This window comes from Microtus oregoni, unplaced genomic scaffold (assembly GCF_018167655.1).
Source record: "Microtus oregoni isolate MIOR12 unplaced genomic scaffold, Mior012 000022F_ref0000154, whole genome shotgun sequence".
NCBI lineage: Eukaryota > Metazoa > Chordata > Mammalia > Rodentia > Cricetidae > Microtus > Microtus oregoni.
Genome location: NW_024543081.1, coordinates 34,744,952 through 34,767,326, shown reverse-complemented (window position 1 = coordinate 34,767,326; position 22,375 = coordinate 34,744,952). Strand labels below are relative to the sequence as shown.

Sequence of the window (22,375 nt, the reverse complement as noted above, 5' to 3'; positions counted from 1 at the left end):
GAAAAGGCAGCCCACTTAGTGGCATTCCTCAAATGATAGCAGTGGCTTCATTAAGTACTTAGTGGATGTTTGATCCCTCCCGTAGATAAACTGAGCACATACAAATCCTCATCACTCTGCAGTATAGAGAGCTAGGCAAATGTTTATAGGTTGACATTATGCAGTAATAGTGGCTGAGTGTTGAGTGTTTATTGGAAAAACTTCAAGAAAGCCTGATGCATACTAGGGCTGGCGAAGGGCTTTTGCTTTATGTAAATCTTTCCATTGCCTGAAATATTTTGACAGGAAGACTTTATCCAGGAATGTTAAATTTCTTAATGCACAAATGATTTCCAGACATAGCTGACTTTAACTGATGCTGCCGTAATGAGACCCCTGAATAATGTTCTCAAGTGCAATGACATTCAAAATTCATTTGAAGCATTTACCCAAAGATCCATTCATTACAAAATAAACCACACTTGTGAGACCACACATTGGTTGTGCTGTTCAAATCTCAACTGGGATGAAACTTTCACAATCTACTTCAATTGCTTAGACCTACTCATTCTGGGACCTACTGACCTGGGCGACAGAGTGGACATTACCAGCGCTGTGCTCCGTGGTGATGGTCTGAGGAGAAATGTTAGACAAAGAGGGCCTGGAACGGTACCTGGCACAGAGCAAAGTTTCAAAGCCTATTGGTTGATATTGTTTGTTGCTAAGATTATTTTTTTCCAAACAAAAGGTTAAAAGTAAATAATACTTTAGAAGAAAACTCTTTTCTCTCGACCCTTGCTACTATCCTTTTTATATTGATTCTGCACTTTTGTCTTTTATACTTTAAAAGTCATTCATGAGAGAGTCACGTATAGAATTTTAAAATGATATTTATTATTTATTGTAGTTGTGTTTCAGTCACTGTTTTAAATATTATCTCCTTATTAACTCACTTGGTCTTCCCAAGAAACATATGAATAGCTAATGGAATTTATCATCCCTTATCTGAAATACTTGGAATCAAAGAATTTGGAATTTTGGAAAATTTGAATATACACAATGAGCTATTTTGAGGACGGAAACCAAGTCTACACACTAGATCTACTTATGCTTTGTGTATGTCCTTACACAGACTCAGCAGGAGCCTTAGACATTGTCAATGTGCCTGCATTTTATATGCGACCCACCCAGCCAGGCCAGGTGTAGAACTTCCCGTCCATGGCATCATTTCAACCGCCAGAAAGCTTCACACATTCAGACTAGGGGAGTGCAACCCGTGTCAGCTAGAACACTTTTACAAATGAGAAAAATGAGAGTTCAGGACAGAGGCTAATTTCTTCAAAATAACTCAACTCAACTAGGGCTGAAGTCAGGATCCTCACCCCAGCAGTCTGGCTTCATAGACTCCAATCCTGGTACTTGCTGAACTATTTCTTGCTATTATATCTGTATTAACCAAAGTCTGCTGTAGCATGCTTTTGGAAATATTTTCATTTTTAAGTTTTTTTTTAGTTGCTCATTATTTGTCGTATGGCTTTCCTGTTCTGGTTCATATGTTTGGTTCATATGTTCTGGTTATATGTTTGGAGCCTGGGATGTTACAATATCTAGGGGAAACCCAAGCTATGTGCTCTGCTGGTATTTTGACAAATAATACCCTGCTATGCGTAAGTTCAAAAGAGTAAGATGTTTTGAATAATGAGCCTGTTTTCAAACCCCAAGGTTATCCTGTTGATTTGTTAGGATAAACGGTCCAATCATGCACACAGTTAGGAGGACAGAAAGCCTGCTTCCATTTCCTGCCTGTTAGAAGTGGCTCTTAGGTGAGACTTCCCATGCTTTCAGTAGCCTGCTTCAACAGTGCTAGCTCCTTGACACCGTCATTCCCACCCGGAGGGCTCCGGGCCAAGGATGAGTTGCATTCTTTTTTTAAAAAAATATTTATTTATTTATTTATTATGTATACAACATTCTGTCTGTGTGTATGCCTGCAGTCCAGAAGAGGGCACCAGACCCCATTACAGATGGTTGTGAGCCACCATGTGGTTGCTGGGAATTGAACTCAGGACCTTTGGAAGAGCAGGCAATGCTCTTAACTTCTGAGCCATCTCTCCAGCCCGAGTTGCATTCTTTGGACAACATATTTATAGCCCTTATTGAATGCATTGCTTGCTGAAGGAAGGTTGAATGAAATGAAAATATTATCATTTTCCCAGTTCTGTTAAGTATTTCAAAATAATGCAGAAAGAAATAAGTAGAAATAATTAGGTAATTAAGTTAGTGTTAGTCCTCACTACTGTTATAGAGCTATTTATGTATATTTCACCTTGTACCCTGTATTATACCAATATATGTGAGTGAAACAAGAATAAATATTTACAGAGTGACAAGTGGCTTAAATAAAATACACTTAAGTCCATGCACCAATGGTACTCACTGCGAATCTCTCACAACACCTCTTTGAGTAAAATCTTTATATAGAATATTAATATTTAACATAATATATAGATTTATTATACATTCATATAACTAAATTAATAAATCAAAAATAAGTATACCTAAAATTAATATAATATCTTAACTAAATAATGTAACAATAATTAGTATAATTTTATATGACTATCATGTTATATTCATATTAATATTCCCTATAAGTTTTTCCAACACAGGACTGTTTTGTTTTCTGATTTTGCTATTACCTCAGAAAAGGCTATAGAATACCTTGCTCACAGTAAGAACAACTGCACAAAGGAATGAGCTAAGGGTTAATTCTTCAGACTTTCCGCGTGTTTATTATGTGGTACAAACTATGCTAAGTGACTCAGAGAAACTGTGAGCGTTTCTCCTTACCTTGAGGAATTTAAGGAAATGCTAATACCAGTCACTGAATTGTGGATGAGACGTGATCCACGAAGTCATCTAGAGTGTCTATGATTTCAGGTCATTTGTGAGGCACGAGGGGCTTCCAAGGGAAGGCTTTGACCATGGAACTAAGCTTTTTATTGTTGATCTGAGAAGGGGAAGTTATGATAGGGAGGAGGATTTAGATAGCAGATAGAACAACTGCAGATAGAAAATTAGAACATTGCATGTCAGGAGCAAAATTAAACTTAAAATTAAGTTTAATTAAAAATTGACTTTACTTTTAAAATTTACTTTCTGGAATAGTACGTTACAAATATTTTTGTATTTTATCTCTGATGAAGCAGCTATAACTACGAACACATTTTCTCCGTGTTTACCTTGTTGAGTGACAACTGTCTTTCTGAATCAGTTCCAGTTACAGATGTTTGATATCGTTTGCTCTACAACATGGGCCAATAAAGACAGATGCTGTGAACTTCCCGGCCTGGTAAGAATTCTTTCGCTTCTCTAAAAATTAAACTCTGTGATTGCTTTGGAAACGAAGGGCTGTTTCTCAATATTCACACTATTAGCAACTCCTTTTGTGATGCTAATTAAAGTCAGGAAGTTTTAATAGAGAGACAGACAAGAAGAAATCAATGAGGCCGTCACATATGACCACATGGTTTGAGCTGTGTCAGACAGACAAGAAGAAATCAATGAGGCCGTCACATATGACCACATGGTTTGCCCTGTGTCTCACAGATATTGTTGATACATACTCCAGGGGCTTCCAAACGCCCTGCTTCCCAAAGCATCCCAGGCCAAAGGAAATACTTCAAAGTTCCACCTATGGAAGGTTTAGTTGTCAGCCACGGAAGCATAATATGCAGGAATTGAATGGGAAATAGGACATTTTTGTTTGATTCTTGATTAATGATGATTACATATTAATGAGACGTGTATGTCTACTGTACATGGCAGTGTTTCCATATCCGGAAGTCAGCGTATGCCTGTTCCTCACTTCCTTCTACACACTGATTTGCTGTACCGAAACTTACTAGACAGCCTATTTAGATTTGATTGTCACCTGGACACAGCCCACAGTCACCTGAGAGAGAAGTCATCTAGTTCATACTATCTTGAGGGCATATACATCGGGAGTTGTCTTGACTGTTAATTTTGGGAGAACCAAGGCAGTCCTATCTCTGCCAACTCGGTTACTTCCTCTCAGGGTAGGCATGGGGCTGCCAACGAACCAAAGAGCAGACTTGCTGCCTGGTTTCAGAGTCAGGGTCCTGACTCTTGAAGTCTGCTGATGTAGACCCTCTCCTCCCCTAAGTTGGTTTGTTCAGAGTGTTTTATCACAACAGCAGAGGTGAAGCTAGAACACAGATGACCTTGAACTCTGACCCTCCTGCCTTTACCTCCCAAGTCCTTGGCTTATGACATAGCGTCACCACACCCAGAATGAAGCTCCGAGCTGTCTTGAGCTAGTTGCTCACTTGAAGTCCAGTGGATGCCAAAGGATGTTGTATTGTCATTGAATATTTAAAACATTCGGTGTTAATATGAATTTAATAGACTGCCCCCAGGCTATCCTGTCACACAGATTTAGAACTGTAGTCATAATCTATATAACCTAATTGACACTATTAGATGTAGTCATAATCTATGTAATCTATTTGAAACTACTAGAAAACTAATCATTTCCCATTATTCTCTCATAAAGTTGTATCTATATGTCTACAAATGGACAGAGAAGGAGATCCATCTCTTAGGCTCCTCATAGAAAGCAAGCTGGCATAGGAGATTGCTATAACTGGACAGTTAGCATGTCTTATAATTAAACTCATGTAATGAACACAGTCAAGTCTTCACGAAATCCAGAGGATTTGATTTTAGATCCAGATTAAAACATTTATTGCAGGCAGTAAATTCCTGGGGGCCAGTTTGGAAGAAGCAAGTAACCCATTGTTTCTTCATCAAAGAAGGTCTCTAAACTAGTAGTGAACTGAACAAGGCATCTTAGTGTTAGACATAAAAAAAGATAGGTTGGGAAATGGAAGAGGAAACAGAATCTCATGTTGTATCAAGCAAAAATGTCCTCACCAGTTCTCCTGGGAAGGACCAAGCCCTTTTTTGCATCACTTTTCTTCTTGCTTTAGTCACTGCAGGCTTATAAATTCATGCCTGGAATGCAAATCCTCAACAGGAGCAAGAACACCCCTGAGTCTTGGGACAGGAAGCCTGGTGCCAAATTCATTTGGGAGATCTTTTGGAATACTTAGATTTACGTTGTAATCTAACCAACCAAATATTGGAGCAGATGAGATATGCCAGCAGGAGATTTGAATGGAAATCTGTCCTTATTGTCCACCATTTAAAGAAAAGGATGTGAAGGGTATTTAGGTCACTTGTTCAACTGTGTGTAAGGTTTTGTTTAGAATATATCAGTGACCTACTTTCATGTTGGTAATTTATTGTCTGTGCTCTGTTGCTCCTCACCTCACTGTCCTGGGAGGTCTTAAATAATGAAGCCACTCCCCATCTCCTCAAGGGGACTGGTGGGCTCTAAGTCCTGGAGCTTCATACTGCAGTGCTGCGGTCGCTTTGGCAGCTGCTCCAAACGGGATATTAAAAAATTGTACGAGGCTGCTACCAGGCACTCTGCCTCGCTCCGCCTGCATTTGGGCAGCTCACTTAGATTTATTCAGCCTGACATTGCCAGTCATTTTCTACTGTCACGTGTCAGTAACGATCCCAAGAGAGGAGAAAAATGACCCCTACCCTGAAGCTCTAGGTCCACAGTGTTTCCTTAGTGTCAGCTACAAACCCTCATGGGATTGTCACAGGACACAGGTGTGCTTAAGCAGACTTAGTTCTTTGTTTTAATTCACATGCAGTAGTTTCCACTGAGCTTTTCAACAAGGTTTCTTTTATTCTCTAAAACAGAAAAGCAATGTGACATAATGAAAGGCTTTAAGGCCTTTAGCTCAAAGGGCATTGCTATTCTAAATTAATAAGATAGAAACCGAAAATGCCCTCTCCTCTCTTCTGACTTCATTTCTTCGTTTGGATTTCTAAGTCACTTCCAGCAAACCTCTCTGTAGGTGGGATAATCAACGATCCATAGTGCCCATGCTGTCTCTGTATAGAAGAGATGGTGTAGTTGGTGGCTTTATAGCATAACGTTCATTTAAAATTTTAAGACGTCTCCTAAAGTATCTTCTGAGAGTTAGTTAAGCAATTTATGTATACTGTCTTGTTCATAATTACCCTTTATTTTCCTACTCAGAGGGATGAAGAGGCTTGCCCAGACCTCCCACGTTCCTGCTCTTGCTCAGAAACTAACGAAGTGGCTCTAGGACCAGCTGGCCCCCCAGTAAGTCTTGCTAGCTCAGCCTTGAATGCTCTTGAGTAGCGTTAACACTGTCACCTTGGGGTGGGTCTCCCTCTCGCTGCCTACTGAACTCGGGCTGTGACCCACTTAATCTTAGGTAAACTTAGACACATCTACAAGATGATCGTCTTCCGACCTTTCCATCCATTTTTTCCATTGCTTTATGTACAAAATCCTCCCTTTAAGCCCCTGTGGTTTATCATCAGTGTGAGTTTCAGCCATTGGCCCTCAGCTTAGCGGATTAATGTATTTTCTTGATGCCCACTCTTTAAATTTTTGTGTGTGTTTTGTTGATGCTGTCCAGCCATTTTCAAGTAAAGCTGCACACCTCTTGAAATAAATTGGAGGTACACAGGGAGAGCGTTAAGTCAGCTTCTGTGATCTTCAGTCTTCTGTTAACTGAAGGAGAAGTTGTCTGATGTCACCCTTACTAACACTGTCCATGTCTCTATTATAGAGAAAGTTTTTCTGGACAGACTTTAGTAAGAGCAAAGCCTAAGTAAATTGAAAGACATCATCTGCACTGTATTCATTTTAAGTGATCTATCATTTTTAGTAATACTCTTTTCTATTTATTGTAATTCTATATTTGCTTTTGCAAATATATTTATTTAAATGTGTTAGCCAATTAAAATATTCAGAGGATACATGCACTGTCTTTAGATGTGTGTTTACAAACATGAACAAATATATCAAAAATATATTCACATGTTTACTGTGTAAATAGATATGTCTAATAAATGAAATTGCCACTAAAATAGGACAGTTGGGACATCAATATGTCAGAACATCTTGGGAAGAAAAACAAATGATTGTGATTTCAGAAACACTAAGGTATTTTTATTTCTGTATAAATGGATGGAGCTGAATTCTTGATTTTTCATTGATTTTTTTATGAAGTTATGGTATATAATACACATAATTCCATGCCAACTAAGCATTTTATTCTTTTATATGTGAGCAAGAGTAGCATTATATAAAGCTCTAAATAAACAAGTCATATAGGAATTTTTAAGGTTTAAAAGAATGTGGCAGCCAAGGTTTGTGGAGGCTCTGAAATGATCTGCAGGAAGGAGCAGAACTGGGTGGGGAGTTTCCAGTTGACGATCGTGATGAACATTTACTGGTACACAATGTGTGGGCTTCATATAAAATAGCAATGACCTAATCCCATATTATGAAGAAAGATGAATACAGTATGCTGTTTTGAGATTTGTTCTTGAGCTAATACTTAACATCTGTTTGCCAGGGTGGTCCAGGACTCCGAGGACCAAAAGGCCAACAAGGTGAACAGGGTCCGAAGGTAACGCATTTGTCTCCACTAGCCATCACTTTGGAGTTAGATGTGACTTTGTTTACCCTTGTGACTGACAGCATCTTAATGCGTTTGTGACACTTGTGTCTAACAATTTTGACTTAGAGGGCAGATGCGTGTTTTTAAACCCAAATAAGTATTTAACAACTCAGCCAAACGGAAGATTGTTGGGACAGACAAAAATGCCAGTGTTCTGGTTGGCTTGGTCTGCAAGGTTGCCTTCTCAGGTTCATGCTTCGCTTTCTGCACCGGTAACAGAAATGCATCTTAAGCAGAATCACATAGTCCCAATTCTGCCTCCGTCCCTTTCAAAATTTCCCACATTTTGAATTCCTTCTCCAGTTCTGCATTATGTCTAATCAAACAGCGAGCTTTGCATTCTATCCTGAGTACCCAAGGCCACGGTGTATGATGTTCCAGGTCTTGCATTGCAGAGGCATCGGCCAGCCAAAATGACCAGGTCATGCCAGCCCACATCAAAACACATTTTTCTCCTTTGCACAAAGGCATCCTAAGGACTGGCAAGAGCCCAGCTACTAATTGAGTTCAGGCTTCATCCTCTTTCCTTTGGATTCTGGAAAATCTTTAACTGATCTCCTGTGTCCAGTGCCTTGACTTTCTGATTCATTCTACACATCTGTTCTGAGATTCATTTCCTGAGAGTATATGCTGTATTTATGCTTATTTAAAACTTACAGTCATGGACCATGGTTTGGCCATTGTTGGCATCATAGTCATGGCCTCTCCTTCCTAAAAGATTTATTTTATGCATGGGTGTTTTGCATGTATGTCTGTGCACCACTTGTGTGCAATCCCCGCGAAGTCCAGTAAGGCACCGGATCCCTTGGAACTGGAGTTATAGGCAGTTGTGAGCCACCATGTCAGTACTGGGAATCAAACCCAGGTCCTCAGCAAGAGGAACCAGTGTTGTTAATCACTGACCCATCTCTCCAGCCCCTCCAGGCCCGTTCTAACTCAGTTCTCCTTCTCATTCTTGTGACATTGCTTCTCACGATTTCCACATCATCTGTCTTCCTGATTTAGTGCTTTAAATATATTTGATTTACATCCTGTTTATTCATATAGAAGAGATCATTACACTAAAAAAGAGTTTCACTTTAAAATTGGAAACAGATGATGCAAGGTAGGACAAGAAGTGAGCATGAAAAGGAGATAAATGAAGGAAAGCTGGAGCCAATCAATCAAGTATTATCTAATTCAAAGACCATGGGATGTATCCTTTGTGGTTTATCTGTTTCATTTTTTGAGACAGGCTCTCTGGCCCTCACTTGACTCCATCTCTAACCATACTGTAAGAAAGGCCAAAGCCGAATGCCTCCTCTCAACAGGCTTTCTCTGGCTCTTTCTCTGGGTCACCAATGGCGGAAGCCAGGAGCTCCTACGCTTGCGGGTTTCTGTCTCTCAAGACCCCCCTCAGCAAGACCTCCCAAAAATTTTCCAACATTATCAGTGGACAATGGTTCTAATGATGACTACAAATTAATCTGATATTTGGTAATCCATTTTCTCTAATAATTATCCACTCACAGGATTGTTGCTAGTATGGTTATTTCTGTGTGGCAGTTTTGACAAAAAAAAAAAACAAAAAACAAAAACAAAAAAAACAACAACAAAAAAAAACCCCAATACTGCAATGCAGTGGATTTTGGACCTTAGAGAATCACATAGCCACCCTTGTGGACAGTATGAGGACAGATAAACTATACCTTGTACATAGATACATTTAGGGAAAGTCCCAACATGTAATCTTTTTTCATTTCCAGCACCAAATGGATAAGAATTTGGGGAGGAAAGCAATGATCACAGGTCTCTTCTAGTCTCTTTGTTTTCTATTTTAAAGAACAAAATGAGCCACCTACTTTCTTCCCTGCTCTTCGACAATACATAATGATATAGCACTAGACAGTTACTGTTAAACGTTCTGAATAAGTTGCCCTTTCTCAAGAACATCACATTTTTTAACGCTCTTGCCCTCTTCCTCATAAACCTTGCAAGCTCCTTATAAGGATAGTTAAAATCTGATGTTCTACAGTCTCATTTCCTGCACAGTTCTCAAATCACATGTGATCTCTGATCTCCTCTGAGCCCCGTGAAGCTGTTCTCACTAAAGTCACCACATGTGACTAGGTCCATAGGCTTTTGTTTAATGTTTATCTCCCTTGAGATTGCGGCAATAGTTGACTCATTTGGCCAGCTCTCTATTGGAATTTGTTTTTGATTTGCCATTCTAGCTTTGCTTTGGTACTAATTTCCTGACTTTTTCATATCCCATCCCAGGCTTTCTTCCTCTTCATCCTAATTGTCATGTAATTTTAATCAGTTTCTACTTTCAATCTGTAGCTTAAAAATATTTAATTTTAATTTGACTGTATTTGCTTGTGTATGGGTGTTTTGCCTCCATACACATCTCTGTACTATGTACATCTCTGATGCCTGTGGGCACCAGAAGAAGTCATTAGATCCCCTGGAATTGGAGTTACAGACAGTTGGGAGCTACCATGTGGGTACTGGGAACCAAGCTTGAATTCTCCGAAAGAGCAAACAGCACTCTTAAACACCGAACCATCGTTCCAGCCTCTCTCAATACACTTTTTGCAACCTTATCTATAAACAAACATGTTATCAGAACTCTGTAGTTTGTATGGGTCTGACTTTGCCCGATTCCTCTACTTCTTCTGGACCTTTCCATGTGATTTTTGCCCATACACTAAACTTTAGTCTGTCGTGATGACTTAACTACAGTTTACCCCACTAGCATTTTCTTTTCCATATTCTTGGACTCAAGTAATACATTGAGTAATTTCACATTTGAGGCAATTTACAAATTACACACACAAAATTATTCATACGGAAAAAAATCAGTATGTTGAAGAAACAGCTATACTGTTGTGTTTATTTCAAAAGAAATCACTATAAATAAAAAGTGGAAACAACCCAACTGATCAACAAAAGACAAGTGGGTAAGAAAAGGTGATGGTTGTATTATTTAACCTAAAAAGAAGGTCAAATCTGGTCATTTGTGAAAAATATGGATGGACCCAGAGATAATTAGTTAAATGAAATAAGCCAGGCAGAGAAAGTCATGAATGAGTTTATGCATGTATGGGATCTAAACATTTAGCAAAAAATTAAGAGTGAGGAAATGGGTACCCAAGGCTTAGGGGTGGGGATGTAGAATGAGGCACAATTGGCCAATATGGAAGTGATAGGGAAAATAATTTCTAATATTCCACTGTGTAAAAAGGTCTGTAGGTAAAAGTAGCATACGTTCTATTTCCAAAAGCTAGAAGAAAGGATTTTGAATGTTTTCAACACACACACACACAAACACATCTGAGGAGCTAGATGTTCTTACAATCGATTCCTATATTGCACATACATGTGCGGTATCCTGTGAGAAGAGGTACATGTGGGATTGCATTAATATGCACAATTGTAGCACGTCCACCAGAATAATATGTTACCCAGACATAGGAGATCATAATTTAATCAAGGAATGGCCTTTGCTGTGCTCAAAACAGGGAAGAAGAAATTGAGCATAAATAGATATTCTGAGACTAAGGTTACTCGTTGAGTTGTTTAAAGTCCAGTAGGAACTGGACGAAGTGGAAGCTCCTGTTGTGGAAGGGATGTCTGACCCTGGATGAAAGGCAGGATGGTTTGGAGCTAGAGGTGCTTGGCGCTGCAGGAGAACTGCAATGGGGTATTGCAGGGAGGTGGGGGAGGAAACGGGACTGACATAAAGTTCTCAGAGAGAGGCTGAGGCTCACTGGGGCAGGAACTGAGAGCAGGGAGGATGTCTATGGAGCCTGTTCTTCCAGATTCCTTCCCGAACCAGGAGGGTGGTCCCTCAGTGCTTTCTCTTTGGGGAAGTGTTAGGCATTTGTGGGGGACTACTTGCTTACATAACTGGCACAGCATTCTTATTTGCAGAAACAAAATAAATATAACTGATGAAATCCTGCTGTGTTTATTCCTATAGCTTACTGATGACAGTTTACCCGGGAGGTAAATCTTTTGAAGCTTGATGTCTTGCTAACCCTCTGAGTGTTTCATATCTTAGGAGTTGTAATAAGAAATAAGTGTTGTACGCAGAGATGTATTTCAGGTATTAGAGAATCTAACTTCTAGAATAACTTTTCTCTCTTGCTTCTAGGGACCAGAGGGCCCTCGAGGGGAAACAGGTCCTGCAGGACCCCAGGGTCCCCCTGGACCCCAAGGACCCAGTGGTCTGTCTATTCAAGGCATGCCTGTGAGTTGTGTGCACATATTCAGAAGGATTTTATAGTTATCTGGTTTGCATGTAGAATGAGCTTTTATATTCTGTGCCGTGCCAATGGGTCCCAGGCCCTGAGAAAATCATGACTGACTGACCATGCATTAACTCAGCCCACAATCCATTGTTCAGTGATGGGGGTCTTTCAACAAACAGGTACATGTCTAGGGAGTAGGCATAGTCACACCTAACGAGGATGGCAGGGTCAGCATGGATAGCCTTTGCTTGTCCATCGAGATTCCTTTGTGCAGTTGTTATTGTGTGTGTGTGTGTGTGTGTGTGTGTGTGTGCGTGTGTGTGCGCACATCTGAGTGTGCATGCACTGTGCACATGGGATGCAGGTGCTAGTGTGCATGTATGCAAGAAGAGGCAAGAGCAGCCTTGGTGCCACCCTCAGGAGTCAGCTACAAAGCATTGCCTTCATTGGCCTAAAACATGATGACTAGGCTAGGCTACCTGTCCAGGAATCCCCAGGGACCCACCTGTTTCCAGTGCCCCACCCTAGTGTTGGGATTACAAGCATAGGATACCATGCTCAGATTTTTATTCTTAATATGGGCCCCGAAGATCAAAGTCCTCATGAGTTTTACCCACAGATTCACCTCCCCACCCTTTGACTGAACTTTTAACGTCTAGAAGGTAACAGCTGTTATACCAATTTATTATTGATGTGCAGCCATTGTGCACATAGAATAATCAAAGCCACCATATACTTTCTTGTTTCTACTGCCATGAGAATCTAGTTCACTGAGTGAATTTTAGCGTTTTAGTTGTAGGCATTAAATGGTTATTCTAAAGTATTTGGTGTCTTTGAAAAGAAATTTAACTCACTGAAATACATGTGGTCGTTAAATCGTAAACTACGTATAACATTTAAATATTGAAGAACTCTCTCCCCCGCATGTGTTAGCATTATCAGCTTGGCCATCTGGGGCTGCACATGGTGGGTTGGAATTGTTCTTGGACGTGAACATTCAGTTCTGTAGGAATGTTTACATGGATGGCTTAGCGTATGTGAGAAGTGAAATATGACGTGTGGGTGTTAGTGCCGAGGCAGTTTACTGTTGAGAATAACGGGGGGGGGGGGGGCGGAGGGACTGAGGACTTATGTCTGTGAATCTAACTCTGAACTTTTGGACACTCAGGGTATGCCCGGTGACAAAGGAGATAAAGGAGATGCTGGCCTTCCTGGTCCACAGGTATTATTTTTGCTGTTTGTCTTTTGCCAAGGACAGAAGCCTTCAGCTTCTTCCATCAGCTGTGACCTTGACAGGGGTGTCTGTTAATGATATCTGCCCTTGTTCGTTGACCTGTCTGGAAGTCAAAATGATTGGGGCTGGGGACATTGATTTCTCAGTAGGAACTTCTGGGTCTCAGTTTTGTGTCACCAGGGGGTCCCCACTGTGCCAATGGCTTTGTGTGGAGGCCATGGTCTGTCCCAGGGAAGCAAGCCGCTGTTTCTACAACTCTGACTCTTTTCTGTTCTTGTTCTCCCTAGGGTGTCCCTGGAGGTGTAGGTTCACCAGGACGTGATGGCTCACCAGGCCAGAGGGTAAGAACTTGTGAAATACTTGGTTGTGACAAGGCAGATTTCTTGCCTGGTCACTTGGCTGCAGACGCTGAGTCAGGGTCTGTGCATTTCCTTTCGTCAGTCTACTTTCTGTCTATTTTGTGTCTATTTCCGTTCGGCCACATCTTCTATGTCCACTTCTTTCATCAAACTTACCCCAGTTGGCAGTGTGCCTTTCTGAATGTTCCCAAGTCTGATTCTTATTTGCACTAAATTGGATCTATTGACTTAGTAGATTTTTCTAGGGTTTTTTGTTGTTGTTGTTGTTGTTGTTTTTCTTTTTTATTTTTTTTAAATCCTTGAAGTACAGACCTAAAAGGAAAGTAGTATGGCTTATAAAGGAATTTCCACTGGCTTAGTATATTTCAGTCATCTGTTCTTTTCACCAGGTCAAACAGAGAGCAGCAAAATAAAGTACAAAAATCACCAAGCGAGGCATAAGCTGAAGTGTGACATTTGTTTCACTGACAAGTTTTCACCAAGGCAGGGTTGGAGGGTTATAATTTATTGGGGGAAATTCAAATTTAAAACTTTGTCACGTGGTATAATGGGCCCTGGGACCTGTCAGAATAGAAGGTTGGAAAATCAAGCCAGGCTTGCAGGGTCTGAGGAGGTGCCCTTGAGGCTGCTGCCTGATTGAAAGGCAGAGGTGGCCAGGTGGATGAGGAGAAGAAAACCATTGCAAACAGGGAGAACTGTTTATATAAAGGAGGAATGTGGAAACAGTGGGGTGTCTTTAATATGGTATGTTTGGCTAGAGATCATAAATCCGTGTGTGCGACTATCTGCATGTATGTACATGCCTACAATGCACAGGTATGCACGTTTATTGTGGAATGCAGTCTGAATTATTTAAAACATCAATTTTATTTTTACCTAAAACTTTGAACTTTAACATGAAGGAAATAAAAATCCACTACATTTCCAAGGGAAAGAAAAGCTATCTGATTTAAAAAAAAATGTCTTTATTTATTCTTTGGTAATTTCATAGATGTAGACAATATATTTTGGTGATATCATTTTCCCACTTCACCCCTTCAACTCTTCCCGATATCAAACAGCAATTCTCATAGTCTCTTGTTTTAATCTACTGAGTTCAATTAGTGTGGCTTGTATATGCGTGGGTATAGGACCCTTCCCTGGGTCATGGGCAGCCTAACAGAGACCTCATCCCTAACAATACCCTCTCTTCTCCAGCACCCATCAACTCCCAATAGCCCCTCAGCTAGGAGTGGGGCTCTGTAAGCCCCTCCATGAAATACGTTGGAATTCTGACTGGCTTGATAATGTGTAAGTCTTATGCACTACAGCTGCTGTGAGTTTATGTGGTCCATAGGCCTGGTACATTCCAGAAAACATTATTTATAACAGTCTTCCCCAATGTCGGGCTATCCCAATCTTTCGTTCTCCCCTTCTATGATGTTCCTGAGCCTTGTGAGGAAGGAGTATAACAAAGATACTCAGTTTAGATCTGAACACCACAATCGTTACCCTCTGCATTTTGGACACTTGTGCATCCGTCTTCACTGCGAAATGAAACTTCTTGATGATCGTTACATGTCAAACTAATCTATGGGCATAGAGATAAATATTTATAAAACACTTTGATACTGAGTCCACTTAGCAAAATAATAGAAGTGGGTTCTCCTCTAGGGTCTATGGTCTATCCAGCCATGGGTTCTTGGTCTGGTGTACAATAGCAGGCCTGAGTTCCATCCTATCGCGTGGGCTTAGATCCAAACAGGAAATAGTTGGTTACCCTAGTAACATTGCATGCATGGGTGGTGTATTTTGCCAGGCCAGCCTTTATTGTAGCTTGCAGAGTTCACAGCTGGATTGCAGAGTTCACAGCTGGATTGGAGTGTTGATGACTTTTCTTCCCTACAGCCCACCCGGCACCTTCTAGCACCATGAAAGCTAGACAATAGGGAGGGAGTGCCCAAGTCTGTACCGACTTGGGTTTCTTCATGTCTTATAACCTGAACGCGTGTCTTTTTGGGGTCTGTCTTCCTAAATGATCACTGGTTTGGACTTGTGAGGAACCTTCCATTTCTCTAATCTCCGAATTAGAGGGAGCCCCAAGCACTTGCGTCTTCTCCAATGAAGATCAACACGCATGGCATCCCCTGGGAGCCGATATACTTTAGGAGGCTAACACTTATTAGAATGTTGACTTCTCTACTCTGTCAAGCCTGACTGTAGCTTCCTCTCACCCATCTGTTCAAGTATATGAAAATGGGGAAACAGGCCTGCAATCCTAGGAGGCTGAGACAGGAGAACTGCAAGTCAAAGGCCATCTTGGGTTATGCCACAGTGTGAGCTCAAGGCCAGTCTGGACAACTTAGTGACTCCTTCTCTCAAAATGGAGAATAAAAATACATTTCAGTGGTTGAGTCATTGGCTAGTATGCATGGATCCCTAGTTTCAATTTCCAATACTGAAAAAAAAGAAGAAATTCATCTTTTCTATGGGTGCACAGATATGGGATTTGAAATCTCTTCTTAACCCCCCTTTAACAAAATAGTGACACTTATTTGGAATCTCAGTGTAGTCTCTGTTTACCAAATGGACCAGGCATTAGAGCATGTTTAGGCTAGCGCATCTGAGGAGGGCCTTCTCTGAGAGTTAGATTTATGTTGGGTTCCTGTGCATGTGAGAGGAGTGGCCAGAAGTATTTATATGTTTTGGCCGGGCACATAGGCTAAGATCCTGTGTGGTTATACAGCTAGATTCCTTCATGATTCCTGAGGCCCTGGAAACAGCAAGTCTGAAGATTTGGTTGAGCGAGTTTATTTGATTTATCTGTGCGTAGAGCCCAGTCTTGGCAAAGAGCTCGGAACCAAACCTGCTAGGTTAGTGTTTGAGGGCTTTGGTTTTAGTCCTTTGGTTTATTTCTCTTAAAGTCCATATCTAAAATCAGACTTTTAAAATTTTTGTATTTTCATGTGTTCCACTTGAGTAGTCAAAGTTTAGAGCTATCATAAAGTGATAAGCTATCTACTCTTGGCTTTTGTTTCCCCCTCTTCCTCTATTTGGAAATAAAGTTTTGAGGCTGTGTCTGATGCTGATTATGAAACCCTCTTGGATGGGAATGGAGTTCTTTTTAAAGTCTGATTGTGAGGGAAACTCATTCAGTATGGAACCGCACGTCTTCTAAAGAAGGTTGTGTGATCGGTGACTATTACCTTAGGAAAGTTATTTGAAGACTGTGCCACCTGGCATAAAATGAAGGAGACACTATTCACATGAAATAAAATTGCGGTGCCGTGGAACGATGATGTAACTGCTCTGCAAGAAGGAAGAACAAGACACATTTTCTCCCTCAGCCGTGTCTTACCTGAGTGCCTGCACCATGCCAACCCCACTCCCTGGAGCTTGAAGAGTTTCCCATCACCCTCTGCAGAAAAGATTATGAAAGCAGGAATACTACTAGTTGCTAAAGAGAGCAATCTTCAGACCACCCATAGAAGGGAAAGGCATGGGCTCTCGTGCGTCCTCTCCTGGACACAGAAAGCAATGAGTCTTTCAGAGGCAGCAGAGGAGGCAGGAAGAAAGGTTGGTTAAAGCGGATTCACTTAGTGGACCCTGATCAGGTGATCTGAAGGCTCGAGGGTGCTAAAGGTCTAAGGAACGACGTCGCCGGTACCAGTTTGGAAAGAAGCAGACAGACATAGGTTGAGAACGCTCTCAGGATACATGGAGTACCAGGTCTGGCTGGCTGAGCAGTGGTAGATACGGGGCTACTTAATGAATACTGAGCACAGACACTTCCTGATTCTCCCTGTTCTGCTATAGGTTGCTATCAACAATAGCTGTTATCACGGCACTCTGCTGAGAGCCAACAGAAAGTTGGGATTCACAGCCAAAGTCACTGCAAAGTTCCGTTTAGAAGTTCTTATCTTATGGCCCACGCCTCACACCATCACCAGGTGGTTAGCTTAGGAAAAGAGAAGCCTTTTTCATGACTCTGGTGCTAACATTGCCTCTGAATTTACTGAGAGGGTAGAAGGTTTTGAGAAAGAATAAAAAAGAGAAAATATAACCTCTTCTCTTTCCAGCTTATTCTGGCTTTTCCCAAGAGGAATCTTGGACTCTTGGAGACAAGTCTTATTCAACTCTGGGCCGGAGGCCATAAGCAAGTCTAGCTAGACTTCCCGGAGTAAGTTTCCGCCTGGGCCGTGTAGCCAACAGACTAGCTTGTTGAAAGTGATGGTTCAAACTTATATTTGCAGCTAATGCAGTCAGGCATCCAGGTTTTACTCTGAGCCATTCCAATTAAAACATTCTGGACCATTCCTTCTTTTTCCTATAAATCTTGTACCCCCATCCAGTCTCTGTCCCCCTGACTGCTTCTTTTCTTGGTATCTGAGTGCAGGGCCTTTCAAGTGATATTCAAACTCTTCTTGGTGTGTGGTAGATTTCTCAGTCTCCACCCTACACATTCAGATGGTCCTTAGGGAAATCAGATAGAAGAGGGATGTAAGCTATCTAGGTAGGTAAATAGATAGGTAGATAGATAGATAGATAGATAGATTAGATAGATAGAGAATAGGGTCAGATAAATACGGGAATAGAAAGAGGCAGAGAGATCAATTATAGAGAGAAAACAAAATATTAGAGAGAATTATACAAATATAGAAAGATAGTTGATAGAGAATAAAGATAGACATATGATGAAGATAGAAATATTGAGAGAGATAAATTATCAATAAATGAGAGATAGATAAGTAGATGACAGATTAGATAGCTAGGTGGTGAAGAATTAAAAATAGCACAGAGGAAAGAAAAATGAAAGACAGCCTCTTTCTTACTTCTGAGTTCCAGTTCCTCCAAGTTCAATTTTCTGGCCAGAGTGTGTTCTGCCCCTGGACCCTGTTGAACTTGCGTGTGGATGAAAAGGTCTGCGCAGACTGGTACACACCTTCAATGCTAACCAGGTTTAAATCCAGGCTGCATGGTGTGGGCCCAGTTACTTTGTATTGCCAAGACTCAGCTTCAGCATATATCAGTCAAAGAACAATCTTGCACTATAGGAGTCGTGAAGATTCATTCATATGAAGCATTTCTGATGATATGATCTTTTTGTTTTTTTTTGTTTTTCGAGACAGGGTTTCTCTGTGGCTTTGGAGCCTGTCCTGGAACTCGCTCTGTAGACCAGACTGGTCTCGGACTCACAGAGATCCACCTGCCTCTGCCTCCCGAGTGCTGGGATTAAAGGCGTGCGCCACCATCGCCCGGCTTGATGATATCATCTTAAGACAATATTATTAGCATACTGTTTTTGAGGTCAGCCTAATGGGTCAGAACTTTTTGTAATGCCCACGTAAATTAAAATGTCTTGGAAGATGGTGAAGAAATACAAAAAGTCAAGAAAGTGTTTTTGAAATATTTGCATTCTGCCTGGAAAGGACCCTTGAAGCATGCTTCTTCATTTTGTGGCTTTGAGATACACAAAGACCATATTGTGTGGAATGTTCTGTTTCATCAAAAATGAGTTGGACTTAAAATGCGCTTGAGTCAACTCTTTGGATGAGTTTCATTCCTGTCATGAATAGTAGGCAGTGATGAGGGAGTCATCTAAAAAATAGTTTTGAAATACTAGGTTCATGATAATGAGCCCCCTGGGCATCTTCCTCCCTCAGAAAGGGCAGAGTAAGCTATTACCACAAAACTGGTAGCCAGAAGGATTGGATTGTCTTCTTTGTGGGTCCAGCTCTAGAAAGACTTTTATAAAATCTCAGGAAAATATTTGCACAGTCAACTACGGTGAGGGTAGTTTGTGCACTTGGGACTTGGCTGTTGATTTTTGTTAAAATGTCAGTAAACCACACCACCAAGAATGGGATCTATGCAGATGTCTGGTGTTTCCTTCCTTAACTCCCAGGAGATCTATGAATGCTAGGCAACGGTGCCCCCATTGTTCTAGACAGAGAACCAGAAGGTCTGAAAGTGGGAGGAACTACACAATGCTCAGAAGTAGGCAGTGCGGGAGCCAGCATTGTGCCTTCTCTTTCCATAAAATTCTGAAAGTAAGGTTTACTATGACATTTTGTGGCTAAGAAGATCTTCCAACAAACTTAAGTAACATAACTCTATAGCAAAGATGTTACACCCTGTACTTTGGAATCCAATTCGGCTTAGTAAAGTAGGAATTGATCATTCATAAAGCTGTGGTTCTAGCCTCTTGGCCTTTTACTTGGATAACGGTTCATCTGTGCACATTTGAGAGGGAGGAGCTTTGAAGGTCTTTAGTCTCCTGCTTTCAGGGGCTCTGATGAAACCCATTCTTGACTATCAACTTTGCCTTCCTCTTGGAATGTTGTCATTCAGGGTAGGGTCAGATGTTAAATTTTTGTAAACCAACAGATTTGTCACCTCAGTCATCAGGTGGTCTTTGTTTGTTTCTTTTGTTTAATGCACAGATCTAGCAGGTTAACCTCGGATATTCAAATGCAGAAAGCCCTTTAGGCAAAACTTAGGAATGTTTATATTTAGACAGTTTAATGATTCTATACCTATCTAAGCTTTAGAATCACTGAATAGTCTCTTATACAAGGTCTATTTTATGCCCAGTTCAGTTCTTTAACACAATATTGCTGCTCTGTTATTTTTTTAACTATCTGAAGTTAAAAGCATGAGATATTAAAAATCTATACAATTATATTCATCTAAGCTGCATTAAATATCATATTAACTAGTACATATGTGCATATTTATCAATGTGCACATATATACTATGCATTACACAGATAGTTTTAATGTGTGTGTGTGTGTGTGTGTGTGTGTGTGTATGTGTGTGTCACTTAAAGTTTCCCAATGAGACCTAGCATGGTACCATGCATAAAGATTGGTCTTTAATCTCTGTCCCAGGCCAGTGTATGCATAGCCTGTAGCTTTGGGCTGCTTGGCCTTTTTGTCTGGTAGTTACTAGTAATCCGTTGCAACAAGTAGCAGCCTTGTTTCTAGTGGCCAACTGCCATACTAGTCTTGGCAGTCCAGAACCAGACCACAGGGTTGAACTCATGCATCATAGGATGGTCTAGCCCTCGCTTCTTGACAACTCACTCATTAAATCCAGGTGGCCCACAGACCCTACTCCAGCAATCAAGAGACCTTCACAATCACCCCTATTTCAGAATCTTACAGCTTACGCCCATGATCTGCCACTGCAGGCTTCGGAAATGGTCTGCGACCCTCACGAGTGAGTCAGTAGTTATGCACGATGTTGCTGAGCGGTTCGTAAGTACACACACCCTGGCTTCTGACTTTAACATCAGTTTCAAGTGTGGCTGTGGGTCGCTGGGTTTCATCCTACAGCTTCTGCAGGCTCTGGCCTAGAAACTACAACTATATTAGACATTTACATTTGCTCTAATGTGTGAAAAGAAAAGTATAAATGGAAATTTGTAACTATCCAATGATGCTGCCTGCAGTTTTTACGTAGAAGCACATTTAATGTTCATTAGAATATTAGTGATGATGAAAGCAAATTGTAAATTAGATTTTTTTTGTTACTGGTAAATTAAAGCCAATCATAACTTAGTAATTTGTTCATAGCCAAATATTTCCAAAGCAAATTATAATAATCCTTTTCAGTTTTTAATAGCAAGAATTATTTTAATGTGGGCCATGGGGGTATATTAGTATTTGAGGTAGGAATATAAAAAAGGCAAAAATGTTTGAAGCCATGTCAACAAACATGTCTGTTTATGGATGGCTGACTTCATGCACTTTAAAAAATGCATCTTATAAAGTATACACATTTTCCAAAAATTTCATATCACCAGGTTTGTTGCTTTCCTGAGATAGAGAGGAAAGAAAGGGGGCCTGAGCTCTACCTCAATAAGAAAGAGGTAATAGATTTTCTCAGAGTGGGCTGTATCAGGGAATACAGGGGTACCTGGAGAACAAAACTGACAACTGAGTGTATCTGTTGATTTTGAAGGAACAGTAGCAGAACATTTAAAGCTAGATGATTTATAAAAGTAGATTTATTGGGTTGTGGATCTCAAGGCTTGGAAGTCCAAGATCTAGGCCACATTTCGTGAGGCCACATTGCCTGAGGCATAACATGGCAGAAGCCATTGAACAGTGAACGAGAGTGAGTGAGAAAGAGTGACTCATTGTTCTAACAAAACCATTTCCATCATGACCGTGTTTATCATCCACGGGGTCAGAACCCCATGACCTAATTACCCCTTATTATAGAGCCTATCTCTCAATAGAGGTGCAAAGGGAATTTTCTAAGGCATGCATTTTGGGGACACATTCAAACCACAGCAAGGTCCAACTATTTGGAGTTTGTTGGTCTAGATGTTTGCTCTTCAGTAAATGTTGTGTCCTGTCCCCCCTCCCTCCCACTACCGGCAGTCAGTGTCAGCTGCTTGTCCTTCATGTCCCCTCATGTCCCCTCGGAACTCCCTTGTATATGAGCAGTGATGCTGCTGCTAACATTCCACTGTCTGACACTTCACAAAACTTTGTACTTATTCTTTCTGTTGCCAATCTAAAGCTGACAGAAAGCCTAGCACATGACAACCATGCAAGTATTTCTAAACATGTGGTAAGTCAGAAGCTTACAAAAACCAAAACTATTGTAGAGATAAATTGACTGGTGATGATTCTAATCTTTTTTAAATGTGAAGTCAAAGTTGTGAATACCTTTTATTTTCTATCTAGGGTTAAGAGGACAGGTGAGGATGCTGCCTTTGACTTTGTTTCTAATATGATCTTACGGCTAACGTTCTTTCACTTTATATGTAAAATTGAATGGGGGGTGATAGAAATAGGAAACTCACAGCAGCCTTCAAAATGAATATTCAGTTGTTCATTTGTTCAAATGTTTTAGTGCATGAAAGAAAATGTCAAACTAAAAATCTACTGTGATCACCTCTCGGCCTTATGGCTAAGATCATATTTACTGTATTGGGTACTGTGGGTACCCAGATCCGCTTCCCCTGGCAAATG

The 22,375-nt window shown here is 40.7% G+C and overlaps 1 protein-coding gene across 1 annotated transcript in view; it reads left to right on the top strand.

Moving 5' to 3' along the window:
• The window catches only part of Col14a1 (collagen type XIV alpha 1 chain), a 181,500-nt gene that overhangs the window by 125,399 nt on the left and 33,726 nt on the right, over positions 1-22,375 (top strand). The window contains exons 35-40 of the mRNA XM_041672101.1: positions 3,254-3,331; positions 6,122-6,208; positions 7,476-7,529; positions 11,719-11,814; positions 12,984-13,037; positions 13,337-13,390. Coding sequence (XP_041528035.1) covers positions 3,254-3,331; positions 6,122-6,208; positions 7,476-7,529; positions 11,719-11,814; positions 12,984-13,037; positions 13,337-13,390 — 423 coding nt within the window. The remainder of the gene's footprint in view (positions 1-3,253; positions 3,332-6,121; positions 6,209-7,475; positions 7,530-11,718; positions 11,815-12,983; positions 13,038-13,336; positions 13,391-22,375) is intronic.